Raw genomic sequence first — 20,295 nt, forward strand, 5'->3', positions numbered from 1 at the left:
AACATACTTCCTACATGAGAAGCATTGTCAGAATTTAAAATAATAGCATAATTCATGATTATAGCCGAGTTCATGATCTCTGTGGGCAAAGATTTTTAAGTACTATATTAACTTTGAAGCCAATATTAAAATCAGTCTAAGAGAAAAAGAGTGCGAGGATCTAAAGTGACTTGAATCTACTCAGAAAAATGTCCAACTACAGTTTTGCGTACAGGTGATGAACATTATGGTTCCATATAAACGGGGAAATTTCTTAATCAGAGTTTAAAGAAGACCCTACAATAATGAGGTTAATTAATTACCGTTTGCAATACAGTGGGAAGTGTTACACGTGTTTCGGTGTTAAATTGGACGTACTTTCCTACACAAAATTTACTTCTCTGATTCATTTGCTTCTCAGAATGAACAATGGCTGTTTATAAAGGTGTGAGTCTTAAAAATATATGTACCAGTCATATGCTGGAAATGTCAATAAGTTTGACAGCTTTGTTCCTATGTACAAACAGTTTTATTACTTCCTTATCATGTGGATAGAATATAACATACATTATCACAATTATTATATTTAAAATATGTTACTATTTCGTAGTCCATCCAACGTATATACCTTTAGTAATTACGACTGAAGCAAAAGTTCTGTCTGTGACGATCACAATGTAGAATTTCCTTTAACGTCATTATATTGACATGATAAATAAAAAATTAAATAATCTTTATAATTGAATTTAGACATGTGATAGCCACCATACACATTCTAAGGACAGACTACAAAATATTAATTACAAGCATTAAAAACTGTTAACAGTACATGCAGGACTGAAACCGACATTTTTATTAAGATATCACAAAACAAATCCAAAATTCATAACCAGATCTTTTTTGGTAATATATACACTTCAATTCTGTTTTCTTAAACTGTATTAAATACATACATTGTGTCCTAAAATTCTCATTACGATTACTTTAAATTAGACTTGAAAAATTGTCTCATTGTTTGTGGCGCTCTTGAAACAAATACGCGGTTACTGAAGAAATGTCTAAAAAATGCAGTAGCAATAGGAAATATCTGACCAATGGCTCAACGAGGAAGGGTGGCACCGGTCAGTAACTTTTGACTTAAATTTGACACCAGTGAGCGAAAAGGTTCACTATTCCTGGGTTACTAGATTTGCTTTCTATTTTCGTTATTTTTTTTGGTTGATTCTGAATGCCGCGTGAAAATCTAGTAGAAACCACAGTACGCCAAATAAAATAGTGCTGATCACGTAATTTACATTTATAATATATATCAGGTAAAATATTCAAGACAATTTATAATTTTTTACCAAATAGCAAGGTCTTATGTTGACTGCAGTATTTCTTTGCACTTCCATTTTAGTCAGGCACGCATCGTCCTCTTGGTTCACCACGGTTCCAGATTTCCCACTCATCCAGACCATCAGAAATACTTATAAAGTGTGTTCACTGATCAATTTCAACGTAACTACCACTTTCCGGCTGAACTACATGATTCACTGTCAATGTTTAACAATGTTTTCCCGATAAGAATCAAGTATCGCTGTACAAAAATAATAATATCAACTTAAGTATATCGTAGTAGATCCTGCCGGGAGTCATTAAGTGTCAGCTGTGTAAAACTTCATCAGTGGACGCACTATATATGATTCTATCAACAGCACATTTTTAACTCACTTTCTATTGAGTGACGATCTACGAAATAAACGGAGCATTTTCCAACAACCTGTGGCCCTGTGAATGAGGCCACAGGGTAGTCACTTCATCTTAAAGATGAAGACACCAAGGATCTCCGAAACGTCGGAAACACGTTGCCATAACTCATAAATAATATTCACATTAACAACCCATAGAAATCATACCCCGCTGTAAATACTAATCGACACTAGATTTCCATTCACTGCTGCATTAATGAAAATATTGAATAATCGGTGGTTCAATGCTCATCGTTGGTCAATGGAGGGTAGCCAAGGGTGGGTATGCGGTGGAATGTTTTGTGGTAACAAATAATATATGGACATAGGAATTTTGAACCACTCTGGACCCAAAAACTAACGCTAATACCACCTGTGCGAATTAACAATTTTGTGGTGACGTTTAAATATACATATCAAAGCATCATATCGGATAGAACACACATAATTTGACAATAACTAAATGTATGAATTATGAGTTTTGATTTATATAAATTATCTTATGTTTCGAAGTGCAATTGAAGTATGCAACTGCAGAATATATATATATATATATATATATATATATTTTTTTTCTTTTATCTTTTCATGCCTGACATAACTCCACACAAAATATTACCAGTCAACTTAAAACAAATCAATTTTAATTATCGATGTATACCAAGTGTTTGATGATAAAGAACTTAAAGTCGGAATTAACATTATAGCAATACAAATCACTAGTTCAGTTTCACCTTCAAACATTTATATGGCACGAAATTTGTACGAAAATACTGGATGTTACTCTCTCCTCACCTAAACGTAGACTTGAATGTTTGTGTAAAAGAAAGTTAACGACATTTTCAACATGGAATAATATAATATCCTTCAAACCAGTTATTACAATACAAGTCTGATAGTTCACAAAATGTTTTAAACTTGAGGTAAAGTTTTTTGAGCGACCTCGTATAAAATTTCTCAGCTCTAAGTATATCCTGTTCCAGCCTCCAATTTCTTATGAGACGAGACGTAATAGGCATATACATTTTCAGTAATCTAATATAATGTAACTGTGTAATGAAGAGTCCATTTAATTCAAAATAACGTACTTCGTATATTAAAATATGAGCCAAATATTTTATTATGAAATTTGGTTCAATTATTTAAATATAATTTAAATAAAACCATCTCTTTTTTAGCGACAATCCAGTCACTTGAAAAAATCTATGGAACTTTCAAGTATGCAAGGTTTAAAAAGCACGAAGTGTGTGCGTGGACAAATTAAAGCTTCTCTTTGCAGGGACTGTACAAAACAAGGCATAACATAAATAAAAATATATTAACTATCGCTAAAGCTTTACTGTTCACGTTGTAATGTAATTTTGTTACAGACTACAACAGAACTGCGCAAAGTTTCTGATCGAGAAGCAATGTTTTGACATAATTAAGAACAATAAACAGATTAAAATTTAAACGTAGTTTCGATTCCCACATAGAAATAATAGTTGAACGCAAATTTTTAATGATGTTAACTTGTAACATCTGAAAAATTATATATAGTTTTGTTGCTTTTGCTTATTTGGACACCCTGCTGTCTACAGTCAGTATTCTTTCGAAATAACATGTAGGTCCATGGAACTGCCAAAGACCGTCGTATAACAATGAACGTCACATCCTTTGCTACCACACTGCTAAGATTCATCTGAATAACTGCTGTATCTATAAGCGTCCAAACAACAATAATGTGGGCATACCGAAGAAAATAATCGAAATATTGTACACTTATTTTATAAAGTGCGTACTGAAATTGAAGAACCAGGGTGTGAATGTTATTCAAACGGATTATTTCGTGTCAAAATTCGAAATTAAATTAAGCAACTACAATTTAGTTGCTCGAACATGACAAATTCTATTTATGTAGTAGCCGAAGCACGTGTTATTATACATGTTACATTTTTTATATTGTATTGCAAGTACTTGAGTGAAGCAATATTATATTGTATATACTTCAAAGTAAATAAATGTCATGCTTAATCTTCCGAATAGTTTTAAAGATATTTAAATGACACGAACATTTTAAGATATTCAAAGATTAATTTTTAGGTAGCATTTCCTTTATCACAAATGTCAAACTGCAAATGAATTGTGTGAATATATTCCAATTGTTACGTGGCATATGGACAAAGATTCTATAGTGTAATACTGGAGACACTTGACAACTAATCACATGAATTAATTCTTTAAAACAGTATAATTTATCCTTAATGCTCAAACCAATTTATTTTCTGAACAGCTATTCAAGATTGGCTCTAAATTAAGAAACTGTAACCAATTCTGTTTGCGAATGCAAACCTAGTCTAAGGATTTAGTAAACGTTCGAATAGTGTAATTAATGTTGAAGCATGAAAAGCTAAAAGAGTAACTGAAGAAGTAAGCACAGCAGAGAATGTGACAGAAAACCAAATTCTTGATGCTGATGGCCACATTCGGCCTAAACATGTTATAGTAAATGGACAGTGAACCGAGTGTGTGAATAGTGACGAACAAGAAATATAAAAAATCATCATCACATCGGGAAGCTACACCACAGACTAAAATACCCAATATTTCAAATAAGATACAAGACTAGCAAGTCCGTGTGTAGTCAATGTAACGCAAAAGGGATTTCCCGAAGCAGGGTCACTTTAGGGCAAGCCCCCTTCTCTTACGTCTTTATAAAGACTGTGTAACATTTATTTACATAAAGGGATAACATAGGACAACACGTGGTCTAAAATATCTTCGTTAAAATTAATTTTTAACTATTTAACGTTTATACAATCAAATCTGAAGTATGAAATACAAAATTATGAACGCAAAAAATATACGTGCTTCGAGTCTACTGTCCACAATCCAATTTACACGTTGAACTATCAATTCAAGTATTCTGAAAATCTCGCACGGTGAGGACCGTAAAACCAGGGGGTTCTGAGCAGCTTACCACTTTGCCAATTGGATAAAGCGGCCATCCTTACAAGATGTTCATCTGGCTACTATCATCTATCATGTCAACTGATAGAAAAAAGCACGTTTTTAAAAATACTTCATTAACATTGTTCTTTTATTTATTTATTTTATTTTAATCACTTCGTAATTAACGTGCCACACGTTGAACGAAACTTCTATCTATCCAATAGTTAATTTTTAAATCGAACAACTAGCTATATGTCGGTTAGAAAGTTAAATAATATTACGTGACACATTATTCTTAACAGTAACAATGCAAGATACGTGGACTGGACGTGTTCTCTTTATGTTTTAATTCGTCCTTGTTGTAACAGAAAGACAGAGCTATTAACAGTATACATTTTATCTAAGTGTCCTCTTCTGTAAAACGTGGATTTTATTTCGAGGCTGATAAGACACAAAGTACGAACTACGCACAGACATAACCTTTATGAATGTGTCATAAATTCTCAACTTTCTGGCACTCTTCATTCTTTGCAGTTAACTTCATGACAAAAAAGGAAAGACAATGCTCGTGTGAGAATATGAGTTCAAGCTTTTGTTTAATTTTAATAATCATAACAACAACAATATGGAGTTGAACTTAATATACATGAAGGAACAGAAATATTTGAATCTCTAAGCAGCAATTAACGTCGTGAAGATTTCTGTCTTCTGGGTTGTTGCGTCGTGTAGTCTGGTTGATGTTAAGCAACGTTTCAGAGGTCATACTGCCTCCGTCATCAGGGCGTCATGACCTCTGAAACGTTGGTAAACATCGACCAGACTACACAGCGCAACAACCCAGAAGACAGAAATCTTCATACTCACCGCTGTGAAAACCTCAAATCTTACAATAAACGTCGTGTTTGTGCTTTATGAATTAACTGGTTTGTAAATAAAACAGGGGCCTTTTTCCCTCATTTTCTTTCTTTACGACTTCATTTGTCGCGTATCATCAAGAAACTTGTCCTCAATGACGCAAATAAGTTTCCCAGTCTATATCAAGTACCACCAGAGACAAAGATCCACATTTTAGCAGATGAAGAGAACACTTCTGCAAGACATAATTTATTTATAATTTACAAATATTATGTTTTAAGGAAAGCGAAGGGAAGGGAAAATGCTACCAGCACATCTAGAATACTACAGGTTTTCTCTACAGCAAATTTTCTAATACAGAAAGGGATGTATTAATACACATAACGCCACGTGTACTAACGTGTAAATAGTTCTGAAATATTTCAGCGGAAACAGTCGTACTGGAAATATTTAAAGGACACGCGGACACTTAACTTAATAAACTATACGTTTAGGTTATATAACAATCTTCTGTCATACGGTTAATGTATGCTTATTTTATTTTAGAATGCTGTATGAATTTATGGCATATATATTACTTGATCTATTTTAACGCTAATTAAATTGCCAAAACCAGCTTTCCGTATCGTAACACATAAAAACGAGCAAAGACTAGCATTGAATACAATATCGCTTGAACATATGTCTGAACTGTAATAATCGCTTTAGTCAAAACATATGTTACATTCATCGTTTGCAATGTATCTGTGTACATGAACACCTATATACTCAAATAGTACGAATTTACTTTAAAAATATGAGGCTAAAAATGTTAAATGTAACTGCAGAACTCTAGTTTCGGATTAACTCGCGGGGTTAGACAGATCATTCTTATAACTAAAGAAATAAAAAAAATTAAAATTCTGACAGTCACGAAACATATTCTGTGATGAAAACATGAACATTTCTGCTTGTACGTCATTATCTTGTAGAAATAGCAAGACCAATGTGGTAACGTTCATACTTGAAAATAAATTATTTGCACAACGTAAATTCACTAAAAGCACTTAAGGGTACCTCAGCAGGCGTTAACACACTAAGGCTATCTTACTTCTCTCACAAGGAACTGAAAATTTATTACGTGTAGACTTGCTTTATCTCCTCAGAATATTAGTATCAGTATACATATGAGCTATTCTGAGACAGAAATGCACTTTAAAATGTAACAATTACTTTCTGAACAATGGAGTTAAACAATGGTTTTATCTTCAGATAATTTTTACCACGATACACAACGGCAGTTCAACAATATGAGGAGAATTTTAAAAGTATCTGGATATAAAACAATGTACAGAAAATTATTTACAAGGTCCATACAACTGAACTCAACTGTCTGGAAGTATTATTTACCTACACAGTCTTATATAATTGTTAATAAACCGACACTTCTGAAATCAGATGATTAAAGTCTGAAGCTGGTTTGACACATATATCCTCTTTAATTTCGGAAAAAGAGGTGCATTATTTACATGATTCATAAAACCTGCATTAGAATGAACTGTGCAAGATGAGAATAGCTACGAATATATCATGATTTTATAAATTTAACTTTTGTTTTGACACAAATTAATTAATTTATAATTATTTGAAGCTTAGAACAGCAACTTTTAAATTTTGATTGTTTGTTTACTTTTCCTGTAAACCTATTTATCATAACCTTACGAAAATACATCCCGCATCCTAAAATATTTCCAAAGAAATATCCGACAAAAATATCTCTATATTAATACATTGTGTCCGTCACATTTTAGAATATATATTTGTCCACTTGACTCTCTCTGTGTAATCAAAGAACGTTTAGTGTTTTAGTTTGCTTTCTTTATAGTACGATTTCGCCTTTAATTCTCTTTATGTAAAACAGTCCTATAAAGAACACATCAATTTACAGCTGCAATGTTCCTTTTTGCGTTCATACCTCACTCTCCGACCGGTTTCAATTCACAATCAAACTCCACTTCCACAATGAAACTAAAATAATTCGGCAGAAGTAGACTGAAAATAAAATCGATATTCCATTTCGAGCTTACAATCGTACTCTGCATTTAAAATGTGGCAGCCTATTAATTTTTAATCGCGAAAATAAATTGTTTATATAGAAATATAATAAAATTAAACATAATTTTAAATGAATTGGTTGATTACTAAGATAATAAACGATGTCTTCTACGAATATCCCTGAACGAATTAAAATATTAAATATTGTACCCATCTTGCATAAATTCTGGCACTGTGTTTGAAAACAATGCATAACGTAGACACGTAACAGGGGCCTCAGAAGTGTCACTTGGCAATCTTTAAACCTTGCATACCGTGTATTGTATTGGAATGCATTAGTGTCCTCCAAAATGTAAACGGTTTGTTTGTATGCATGTTTTATATCACTTGGCATATTGCAAGATAAATAATTTGGACAAAACCCTACACATTAAAAACATTACTTCTGTACTTTTATAAACCTTTTCAAATACATTAGATTATGACCCTGACCCCGATAACAAACAATATTTTAATCACCTTTTTAAATTACGCAATTCACACATACATAAGTACTCCAATTTCCAAATTTCTTACATAATGTATGTTTTATGTACGGAAACAAAGATTTTATTGAGCAGTTTTATACTAAAATATAATTTTAGTACGTACTTTTCTAGCCCGTCATATATTAATTAAAACAACGAATATCGACAATAGTAACCATTCATTAAAATCGAGCGTCTTTTAATAATCATTTAATTTTGAACTTCGTAATTTTTTCGATTTGAATCTTTTCTAACTGAGGACATTTCTTTATATTAAAGGTACTTGTGTCAGAAACCAAATTATCTCACATTTCTTGTATGTAAGAGTTAATTTGAATGACCAATCAATCAATCCCTGAACACGAAAAACAGATATTGTAAAATAAGGATGTGTCTATCAGCAAATCATTTTCATGACAAACACACTTCTTAATAACAGTATGATGATTTAATATATTCTTAAGTGACTGGACACAGAGTATTACGTTACTAGCATATTCACAGTATGCAAACGTTTCTTACAATTATAATGTTACACTGTATATATATAAAGTGCAATGTGCCTGGAGAGACAACTCAGAATACAATGTGCTGCATATTAATACACAGAAAAAGCATATTAATAAAAATTCTTATTTCAGAGCAATTCAAAATCCTTGTCCACCTGCAAGAACGAAACATGCTGGCTGCAACTGGAAAATACTCCACCCAAGGCGCGCATGCGCACGAGGACTTCTGAATTACTTCCCACGTCAGTCACTTGCTGTTCTTAGTGGTAAAACCGGATTTTTGAAACACCCAGTATTACACAATAAAGGAATATGAATATCAGGTGACCCTATCCTAAACTTTTTTAAACCTCATAGTTGAGGCTATTCACCAGAATTGAGAATAGCCATCACTTGATGTAGCAGCGGACATCCACAAAACTGAAAACACCAATGCGCACGCGTGTATTCTGTACGTAACACAACATAGTTTCATAATTCGAGATTTAATAAACGGCACTTACTAAGAAATTTAGACATTAAAGTAAGCATATGAGACAAATCTGAGTTATACCATTAACGTTTTTGGAAAATTGATACTGCCTTCATTAGATCTTAGAATTAAACGTAGTTCATGTTCAAAGTCTAACTTAAAGGGTGCATTTTAAAATGACAAGAATTATTATATAATTTTGTACTTAAGGTTATAATCCAAATGTTTTCGGAAAATGTATACATACTGGCTTCGTCATTTAAGCAATACACTTTGAAGGTGCTTATTTCAGTTTTAACACATCAGTTGAAATGTCGATTCCTGAGAATCGAATGTAAAATATTTGCAAAGAGTCTTAATACAACGTCGTTTTATTTATTTTCAAGATATAAATTAAAGATACGCTCCAAGGAGTAAGAAAGTAAATTAGAATACACGTAGGAATGTATATCGAAACGAACAACAGTATAGGGAAAATCGCAGTGAAACATTTCTTTGCAAACTAAAAAAGGGCTATCCCGTTATGAACAAACCTACATGCGTTATTGAGTTTTATCTGCGCCAGTACATAAAAGTGAGCGTGGCAATTAATAATATATCACAATGAACAATTGTTCATTAAAACTGAACCACATGTCGGATTTCAGTAAATAAATGTCATATTATGGAAAACGGGACGACGAATTCAAATATGGTATTAGCTAAAACTAATATTTTAGACCTCTTGTTCACATCTACCATTAATTATATCCAGGGACGTTTAATCAACAGTTTTCGACGGGGCTGTTCAAACCTGCAACCATCAAATCAGAAGCAGACGAAATTATAACAGTTTTCATGTAATCGCAGTGACAAAATAGGATGTTACTGACCCTAGGGAGATAACTGACAAAATGTACAAAAACAGAACGATTTAAAGAATATGTTGGTATGGATACCAAGGCAATCTCGGTCTTTTCATCTTCGTTTTGGTCGTCCTGGCTTTCAGTATCCTTTCTGTCTGTAAGGTTGGTAACAGCAAGGTTTATAAGAGGAACTTACCCAAGGGAGGAACAAACATTCGCTAGAACCTCAATAAAAATTCCAGGCGCGTAAAAGAATCTCAAGAAATTTTCAGCGGATACAAATATCGTAAACGATCGGCGGGAAAATGCATATCAAGAAATGCTCAGCGGATGCAAGTAACTCAAGAAGATCCCGACAGAAGTAACTACTTCAGAGCAATGTTACTTTATCTGAATTCTACTCCTTATTCATTTAAAATTTGTGCCAAATTCAGAATTTGATTAGATCCAGATAATAAATTTTTGAATGATAAGAAAATATACGTTAGAGGCACATGGGAAGAAAAATTTTGGCTGATTTCAACTTTCAGTACCAAAGTTTATCAGCAGATACTGCAGTAAGTTCCAGTAAGAAAAAAAATGCGTATATGACGTTCTACACACGTAAATATCAAATGTAATGTAAAACTTTACCATTGAATTCAAATACACCACAATCTCCCCTTTTCACACCGTAACCTCCTGTCCAACTCATGGACTAAATAATCTAATAGTACGACTTCAGCTTTATGTGATGCACAGTATATATGCCTGGAAGAAAATTAAAAACACTTTCATGAAAAATTTAAACTTATTACATTTCTAGAAATTTTCGTTTAGTGTTTTCAGTGTCATAACACGTGGACTGACAAACTGGACGGTCAAATACTTATCTACATGGGTTAAATCTGTGCAAAGAAAGACTCAGAAAAATATCTTCACATTATCGTATAATATAGTCCCTATAGTTTTCCAAGGCAAATGCCATAGGATTCACGATCCTCTAGGTGCGTAACCATTATACGAGACAGTTTGAATTACTCGCCATGTTTCATCAGCTTTAGCTTCTTCGAGAAAACAAGACCCGTATTGGGTGAAGCAGTCATCTATATGCCTTGATGGCGCTGTCACTTGATTTTCAGATAAATGGAAAACCGTTAATACAAAATACGGTGCCAAACAAGAGAAAGAAAATGCATTTAAAAAGCAGAAGAAATAAAACAACTTGTAGAAGTTCGTATGGCATCCACTTGCACAAACCGCCAAATCAATAGACGTACGTTTCGGCGTAATGGAATGGAACAAGGGATAGAAAATCTGTTTTAACACGGCAAGTTGTGATAAAACTTTCTCATTAACTAACGTCTTATAATGGGACATATTACATCACGTGATCCACAGACACCAAAAATGCATGTAAAACCTTATGTATTTACATAGTAAGCCTATGTATACCCGGGTTCATAAGAATTTTTTTAAAATTAATGAAAACTCAATAAGAGTTCAATACATCTTTCTAATACCCATGAAAATATATGTATTACTTAAAATAACATTTGTGGAGTGACGGGAAGACAAACTAACGTTTTGAACGAAAGTGCGAAACTTAATCCGACTAACAAGTTATAAGTTCAATTCCGGTACGAAAATTAGAAGCAGATATATAGTGAGTGATGGTTAGAAACTGCTACCATCTGATGTAAAACTGTAGATAAATCTCAAAGCAGCTTTGTGCAAGATCGTGAATCGATGTCAGAGCCTCCCGAGTAGGAATCCGTAGGAGACGCACATTTATGAAGCATTCGAAGAATTCATATTTCTATTCTTTTCTGCTTTAAGGAATTTCCTAGCGTCTTAATGAAACCTAGTGACATATTGCAGGATATTTGATATCCAGAATCGAACACAGACTTCACGTAATGACTATACCGTTGCCTGACAACACTGGAAGATAAATATCCCGCGATGGCACGTGTGTCTGCCTTTGCGATTAGCTAATGATAATAAATGAAGTTGCTTTTGTGCAGCATCATTACCGTCTGAGAAGAAGAACCGGGATAGAACATATATCTTCTTGTCAGTATTCGAACGATGTGAAGCGATTATCATTCAGCGTCAACTGAATATCCTTTAGTTTTTAAGTAAAATTGCGAGAATATCTTTTAACATTATGGCTGTTCTCCGATTCAACTTTCTTAATGCCAATCATATATTTTGTCGTTGAAATATTTTAAGTAATTCAAAAATATCACGAACTCCTATTAAAGTATATTTGGTAATCTGATTGTTAGTCTGCATGTAATAAATTACTTACGAAAGCATAAACCACTTTAAAATAATTTAAATGCTGTGGAACGTTACAAAAACTTATTAAGTAATTTTTATTTAGATCGATATTAATAGCGATCACTTTACACGTTGTAAGTTTAATATTATCTTCTACAATGCAGTAATTGTTTCAATAAAATATCCTAACATCAAAAATCTCTTGTTTGAGTCAAAATCGTATTTAATCCAGCCAATTCGGTGCTCAATTACAATACGAAAGTGAAGTATGACCTATATTAAGCAAGTCTCACGTATTTAATTATCTTTTAGCGCGTGTACTAACATTGTTATATTAAGCCATGATATTACTTGTTTATTAATTACGCAAATAGGTTTAACTGTTAGCTTATTTGAGTAACTAAGAATTAACAGTGAATATCCCAGAACACATTCATCTACAGAAAACATAATTTTTAACCAATAAATCATAGAAATTGTATTGGCAACGAATGGTGTACCTTGTAAATTAAAAATAATTTTAATCCTTGTTATAGAAATTAATATCTTACGTATGCATAAGACTTTGGCAGACACCAAACATAATGACAAAACATATCAGGTAGTACATAGTACCTGAAGATGGTATGATGCGCCTGACGATTTAAAGGAGCTTACTGCCGCCATCATCAGGGCGATGACTGAAGCCTTTAAGTAAGCTCTTCTTCAACGTCAGCCAATAATCTAGCACCACTACACGGTCGAGCATTTATCGCCGTGAAAACCAGAAATCTCACTTTAACTAATTACATGTAATTTTAAATAATTGTACGGATATGATTTGACTCTTTAATGCTCAGTGGTAACTATTTGTATCACCTGCTTTAACATTTAGTACCTGTGCACTTAAATTTACGGGTAATGTATGAATCTCCGTGTTAAATGGGATAATTTCCTTAAACATCATTAACAAATTGATTTTTGTAATAAACTGACGTGTTTTCTTTGAGGTACGGAAAAAATTTCTAGATATTATTTAGACGAACTAGGGCTTCAAAGAATTTTAATTTATTCATAGCATATAACGGTATTGAGCGTATATATTATAATTATTTAATTAACGTATAAAATTCATTGCTGAAAACCCGTAAATAGTTAGCTTTAACTACCTACATAAGCAGGAAAAGTTAATTTCGTTGATGGCACCGACGTCCGAATAAAATCTTAACAACACTTTCATTTTTAAAAGAGAAATTAGGGCAATGAAATCGATAAGGAAAATATGGGTGCGACATGTAGCACAGAAGCGCGAGATAAAAGGAACATAAAATTTTAGCAAAAACCTGAAAGAAAGTGATCACTTGCAATAGGTGGGCGTAGATGGACAAGTAATTATAATTAATCTTAGAGTAAGGGTCAGGAAATGGACCAATGGTATCTTATTAAGACACTGATTAACCTCAGGTTCCATAAAAATCAGGGAATATTTTGACTAGCTGAGGGACTAGTAAATTGTCAAGAACTCTGCTTAAGATAAATCATTATTTGATTGTAAAGTGTTTAACATAACAATTTCATATATGAAGTTACAATTAAGGTTACCTGGTAAATAAAATCGAAGTTTAAATCTGTGTGTAATAAACTTGTAGTAGTCGCATAGCCAGAAAATGGAAGACCCAATTATCAATTTCGCCTTTTGAACATGTCTTTATTAATTCTCGTAAAGCAATATCGTGATTCTGATTTGCTATGACGCGCCTTTGTTCATGCATTCGTCCGTTCTATGCCTCAGAAAACTACTCCCATTAGCAAGCACCGCCCTGCAGTTCTTATGAAAGGACAGAGATCGTAAAATGACAAATGAAGTACATGCAGCGTGTTTAGTGATCGCACGGAGCAGTAGTTTTCAAACTATGGCACACGTAACAACAGCAAAGAACGGAAAATCTTCGTCTACATTGGCATAGAATGCACTGTCTTTTTATAATTATCACTACGCAGTTCTGGGTGGTATAGAAGTTTACTTTTGTGGCATATGTTCCGTAACGGTATAGGCTCCATAAAAGTCGAGAATTTTCTCAACCATCTGAGCGATTATTAACTGCCCAAGAAGGGCTTTGCTCAGTGGAGTTAAATATGGAAAGTTTCTTGATAAAAACTTAGGCAAACAATGAAAACACCGCCAAATTAAAAATAAATTTTTCAAGTTATAAACTGAATTGATGAAAGTAAATATTTTCGGATACGCTGGAAACATTAAACTGTAATCAATCCATAACAAATTTATAGCACATTTAACTAACATTTTACCTACAGTTTCTGTGTATGCCTATATATATGGGATCAGATGAGTAGGCTATACAGTAAAATGCCGAATAATAATAAAACCGAAGCCTACACAAGCTGTGAGTAGAAAATTATCGTTTATTTCTTTCTGCGACTCTCGGCCTCTCAGTCAGAGACTTTTAATCTTTTTGCGTACTTCATAAAACACCTCCAGTAAGGTTAGGTACAAAAACTATCCACACACACACACATCATGAGATTATATCAGAATGACAAGCAAATTCGTTTCACAGTAGGAACAATGCCTCGAGCATTGTGGTAATTAAGTAGAGATATAGAGCTTGAGAGATCTGAACTCTCCAGATGAGTGTCTTCTTTAATGTCGAGTCCGGCAGAAATTTATCGAAGTTTCTGGCATGCTTACTGCCTCCACCAACAGGGTGTAACATCCAAAAATACAGTCATCTTCACTCTCACGTAGGATCAATTCACCTCAGAAGCACGGAAATATTCTTCTATATACTTATAATATACTTTTCAATTTCATATAACGCTTCCTGACGTGTAAACCCTATCTCCTAATACCTACATACGATTAAGGCCTTGTTAATTCGCCGTTTTTATATTGCGATATTAGGCAGAAGGCTTTGTAACAAATCTTTGCCAGACGCCTCGTTAATCTGCGTATTTATTTAAAGTATGAAAAAGTTTAACGGTGTTTAAAGCGACGAATCACACGTATCATGGTGTTCCAATTTAATTCGTATTTACATGTTACATGAGAGATATTAAATAAGTACACAATTTTTGTTTGGAAATCTGAAGAGAACAGATCACTCAGAAGCCAAATACATATGTTGAGATTGATCGTTGAGAACTCGGAATTGGGAATGTGAATTGGATTAATCTGTTTCATGATATGGACCGGTTGCGGGCTCTTATGAACACAGAGATAAACGTTAAAGAAAGGACGAGGACGTTCTTAAGTATGAGCGAAAACTACTACATTTTCAAGGACTCTGCTCCGTGAATAGTTAGATATTTTTATTGTTTCGATGGAGCAAGACAATGTTTCTGACGAACTGCGGCCTCAAACGGGTCCATTGGCCATCTTCAAGATTACACACGGAATATGGAACAGTAGTTAAATGATAATGACAGGATAAATCGGAAGAACTCGAAAAAAAAATTGTTCAAATGCCACTCTGTCCACCACAAATCATATGTGAACCTATCTGCGAGAAAACCTGGGCCTTCGTCATGAGAATTCGGCAACTAACTGAAGATTACCATCACCAAAATAAGTTAAATATCCTATAAACTCACAGTCGAAACAATGGATAATTTAATAAACAGAGATTTAAGTGTTGTAGCCTCAGGCGTCTAGTGAGTCGAGTACAGGACTCTTTCATCCCGAACATATGAACGACGTCTACAAATTACGACTAATATCACTGTCATTAATTTCAGATCTCTGCCAGCACAAATATATATTATAATCCGAATACATTTGGAGTATGAATGAATAAGTTATGACAAAACAAAGTAAAGATTTTGTTAAGTCAGACTGGTTCATTTGAATCTGGATGCGTTATCATAGAACAGTGCTGTAGTATGAATTGCATTACATACGATGTATATGATATAGCCACAATGCATGAGAATTTTTTAAAATAATTAAAGATCTTTTAAAATATAAATTACTTAAATACTTTGCAGCCAGATAATCATGATTTGCCGCTCGCATTCTTGTACTCTGAATTATATAATACATGTGTTCGAATGTTAAACAAGATGTTTAAAGGCAGTTTCTTTATAAAAGGACGCTAAACATTCTGAACAGCTACATTACGTAAGTATAATATTCGAAACGTTCTTTTTTATAAGCGAATTAGCAACCCACGACGACGAAATTCCGTTGAAATCATTTTCTTTTAACATCCCAAAATTTTCTCATATAAAGATGTTAATAAATGAAAACTGAGATTAGAATAGAATGCAAAAATGCGTGATCTTCTGCATAAATTTAAAGAACTTTTCTAGCTTTAATAATATTTTGTTACGAAGATTTCTGTCTTCTGGGTTGTTGCGCTGTGTAGTCTGATGAATCGCCCTGATGACGGAGGCAGTATGATCTCTGAAACGTTGGTAAACATCGACCATACTACACAGCGCAACAACCCAGAAGACAGAAATCTTCATACTCACGGCTGTGAAAACCTCAAATCTTACTTATTTTGTTACATTTAAACATTTTAAACGGATGTGATTAAATTAAAATTGTCCTTTTATAAAGATAATGCTCATGATATTCTGGTTTTTAGAGACATCAAAACCATTTTATTCTAGAACTAACACGGTACGCATAACTAAAACAATTACATTATCACTGACCTTATGGGACAGTCCGTTCAACATTATTATGAGCTGATTCAAGATGTCGTTAATATTACACGCAAGAAAACACACGCAATCATTCATGAATCTCCTTCTTTCCTACAAGAAAAACAACCAGGAAACAAATTTGTAATAATATATGATGGGCACAATTTAAATACAGCATATCACTTCAATATCTTGAGTACTTGATTTGAAAACACACGAAATTTTCATTCTTTCCATTAGGAAAACACTCCACATATTCAACTGACTGTTTGTTGCATGGTACTAGCCGGATTTAAATAGTTCATAGAAATAAACAATACAACACTTTCCGTTATCACCATTCGTATGTAGTGTTCTTATTTTGGTGTGCAAGGGAATTAGCTGATTATGTATATATTTTGATGTGATGGGAAACTGTATTTCTCACCTTGTATTCGCTCTAACGTCAGGATGAATACACTGTGTGGATTGACGCAATCAACACGAAAATAAATTTGAGTGAAGACGTTACGAACAAACCTGCAACAAGAACGTAACAACAAATTAGGATCACTGAGGTGGGTAGTAATTCTGTTAGAACTATCTGAATAGACAAACAGATAAAAATCTGCTAACAAAATACGCAGAGACATGTGACGGCGAATAAATGCAATAAAGTCATCTCAAAAGATCAGCAAAGCCACTGCCTTCACAATAAAGAACTGAGGACTAAAATTTCGCTGTACGAATATATTTCAGTGTAAAGATTTTGGATGCCTTTCGAGAAAATCCTGTTATTTTCGTCACTCTAGTCGTCTGTCTCAAGGTATCAGAGCTGACGATTTCTTCGAAACTCATTATAAGGAACCTACATTAAACTTTTTCGCAAAATGTTATTTGTTTGGTACGGTGCATTTATAGGACCAGAGCGAAATCGTTCACCTATTCACTGTCAAAATACAAGAGCCCTTCAAAAAGATTTAGGGGCAAATACAAGTTTTAAGTGTGCTCATACATTTAGTTCCTTGACAAATATTAATAAATCGTTATACTATATGATCTTCTATTTTCTGACTTTTTTTTTTGAAATACACCACGACAGAAACTTTCGAGTCATGATCATAATCCACTCACCATTAGTGAGAATCTTCCATCGTCACTCGACGATGTAAGACAGAGTTTGAAAAGTGACAATAAATGACGTAAGAAAGAATCATGACAGACCTTTTTATAACACAGTCTAACTTTTGAAGTTATGCTATAACATTTTCTGTTTTGTATAAAGTCCCATGCAAACTTAATTAAAATTACCCTTTACAGAGACTAAATTATAACAAAATAGAGAAGCGCCAAAGTGTAATACGATTAAAGTTTCGAACACGGCCATAAGAAATTAGAAGTTACTCTGGTTTTAATGCGGATAGGAAGTTTGTCTGCACTAAACCGAAAATAAATAGTCGTACCACCAAATTAAGGTAAGCTTACATCGAAAATCTGTCTCTGCAAATGAAGTTACGTTAAGTTCATTTCATCCAATCAGCAATTCATTACAGCTGACATGACAGTACTACGCTCCACGATCACATTCTTGCTCTAACCACGTCAGTCGTAATGGCTGATCGGGAGGTATTTCCGTTTGCGGACCGCGAAACTCATTTACACATTCTAACCTTCTGCTTCTTCCCGCTCTGCGTCGTTAAACACGCAGACTACTGAGAAGGAAACATTCTTTCAGACAATGTTATTCAATGTAGACACGACTTCAGTCTTCGCCGTCAAACGAAACAGTGGTTACCTATTTCGCTCTACATCCATGTTGCGAGGCAGAGTCCATATTGATAAGCTGACAGTCTTTCAGCTGATCCATATTCCCGCCAATTTACAAAACACACATTTCGTGATTGTGTTAACACCTCACCATGAGCTTTTGTCTGTTGAACCTAGTCTACGTGTTCATACGCAGTTTTTGACGGCCACTTTTAATACGACTCTCCGATATATCGATATGTCAACAGACGACAGGCTTTTGGGAAATTGGGGGGTGTAGAGTCACGCTTCAGAGGTGATTACTTCCTCCATCATCAGGGTGATTTCAGGAATCATCTCTGAAACGTCGGTCAAGTTCTAGAAGACTACAAGGCGTAATATCCCAGAAGGGTGTCATCTTCATACTCGCCCCCGCCTTGAGAAACTGAAATCTCCCTTTCAGGTTTTTCGACCAAGATATTGGTGGGTACTACTCGTCTCAGCCTTCTGTTCCACGTGTTCTAAACATATCATCACTGACCTGACAACCATTTGGTAGAAAGTACTAATTATAAAGCTCCTCACTATATTATTTTTTCCATATTCCGGACACTTCCTCTACTCTAGAACGCCAAATATTCTCCTCACAGCTCAAGAGCTGATTAGATGAAGAATGTTAGTTAATTCTGAGTCACGTATCGTACCTGCCGCAGAGTTCCGGAACCTCTCTTGAGCCAGTTTGTTGGAAGTGAGGGCCCTTGCCAGAGTGGGGAACACGTCCTTGTAACGGGTGGCGCTACCCACAGTGGAGGTGCAGCGAATCTCCACTCTCGGAGGGAGGCCTCCGACGTTCATAGCGAAGTGCTCGTTCTGTATCTGGAAGCGCAGCCCCACAGTCTTCGTGTGTAGTCCTTGAGAGTCCGTCTCATCAGCTCCCTTGTTGTACTCCCACACCCACCTCTCCGCCTGAAATAACAGTGAAATCGTTCAATGTGAAGGACGATCTAGCAGCTGAGAAAGCAGCAGCAGCTTCTGGATTCGTAGTTATCGCCGCTAAAACAAAATGTTTTAACAATTTACTCCGTCATCTGCAATTCGACCGTCAGGAAAAGCAAGCTGCATTGCCGATAAATGGTTGTATCTCACGCATCGATCCGTATGCGAATTTCAGAGACGGTAATTACAGCCATTATCATCCAGCTACAAGAAATAGAAAAGGTTACTTCATCACCACCAAAAATTAAGATTCTTTCCCATTGTCACACAACACCTGGTAAGACTAAGATGCATTCTGGACATGTGCCTCAGAAGCCTCAGGAACAAGCTAAATATTGTAGCTTACGAAGATAGGACTGACAAGTCCCTTTTATCACAGTGACTTCAAAGAGACTTTTCGTTCCATGAAGGATAACACCTGCCTGCTGTTCCCCCACAACCATTACGTCAACCCTATTGGGCCTATTGCTACTGTTATTACTATTCCAATCTCTCATTTCTACCATTAATAATAATTGTCGCGGTCGGGTGGTTAGAACTCCAGCTTCTTATTCTCCGAAGGCTCTGATTAGAATCACGGCCAGGAGAATCGTTATACTAATTGAGAATTTTTGAGGTCTTCTCAGTCCCTCCAGGCAAATTCTTTAATAGTACATTAAAATAATCCACGACCTATTTATTCCACATTCTTTTCAATTCACTATTCATTAATTATCCTATCATTCGACCCTATCTATTCATAGCTACTGACAGCATGGTTAAATAAACCGAAAATAA

At 34.5% G+C, this 20,295-nt stretch overlaps 1 protein-coding gene across 3 annotated transcripts in view; it reads right to left on the reverse strand.

Moving 5' to 3' along the window:
• Nucleotides 1–485: 485 nt before the first annotated feature.
• Nucleotides 486–20,295, reverse strand: part of LOC110832180 (mariner Mos1 transposase) — a 349,358-nt gene continuing 329,548 nt past the window's right edge. Inside the window, exons 5-7 of one of the 3 annotated variants that reach the window (XM_022068972.2) lie at nucleotides 19,227–19,488; nucleotides 17,225–17,316; nucleotides 486–16,908 (exon numbers count right to left, since the gene is read on the reverse strand). In XM_022068972.2, coding sequence (XP_021924664.1) covers nucleotides 17,243–17,316; nucleotides 19,227–19,488 — 336 coding nt within the window. In that variant the 3' untranslated portion in view covers nucleotides 486–16,908; nucleotides 17,225–17,242. Of the gene's footprint in view, nucleotides 17,317–19,226; nucleotides 19,489–20,295 lie in introns of all 3 variants that reach the window. The other 2 variants (XM_022068971.2, XM_087349460.1) reach the window with 2 other exon arrangements.

This window comes from Zootermopsis nevadensis, unplaced genomic scaffold (assembly GCF_977971745.1).
Source record: "Zootermopsis nevadensis isolate Lab colony 2312 unplaced genomic scaffold, Znev_1.0 Znev_ptg000002l, whole genome shotgun sequence".
NCBI lineage: Eukaryota > Metazoa > Arthropoda > Insecta > Blattodea > Termopsidae > Zootermopsis > Zootermopsis nevadensis.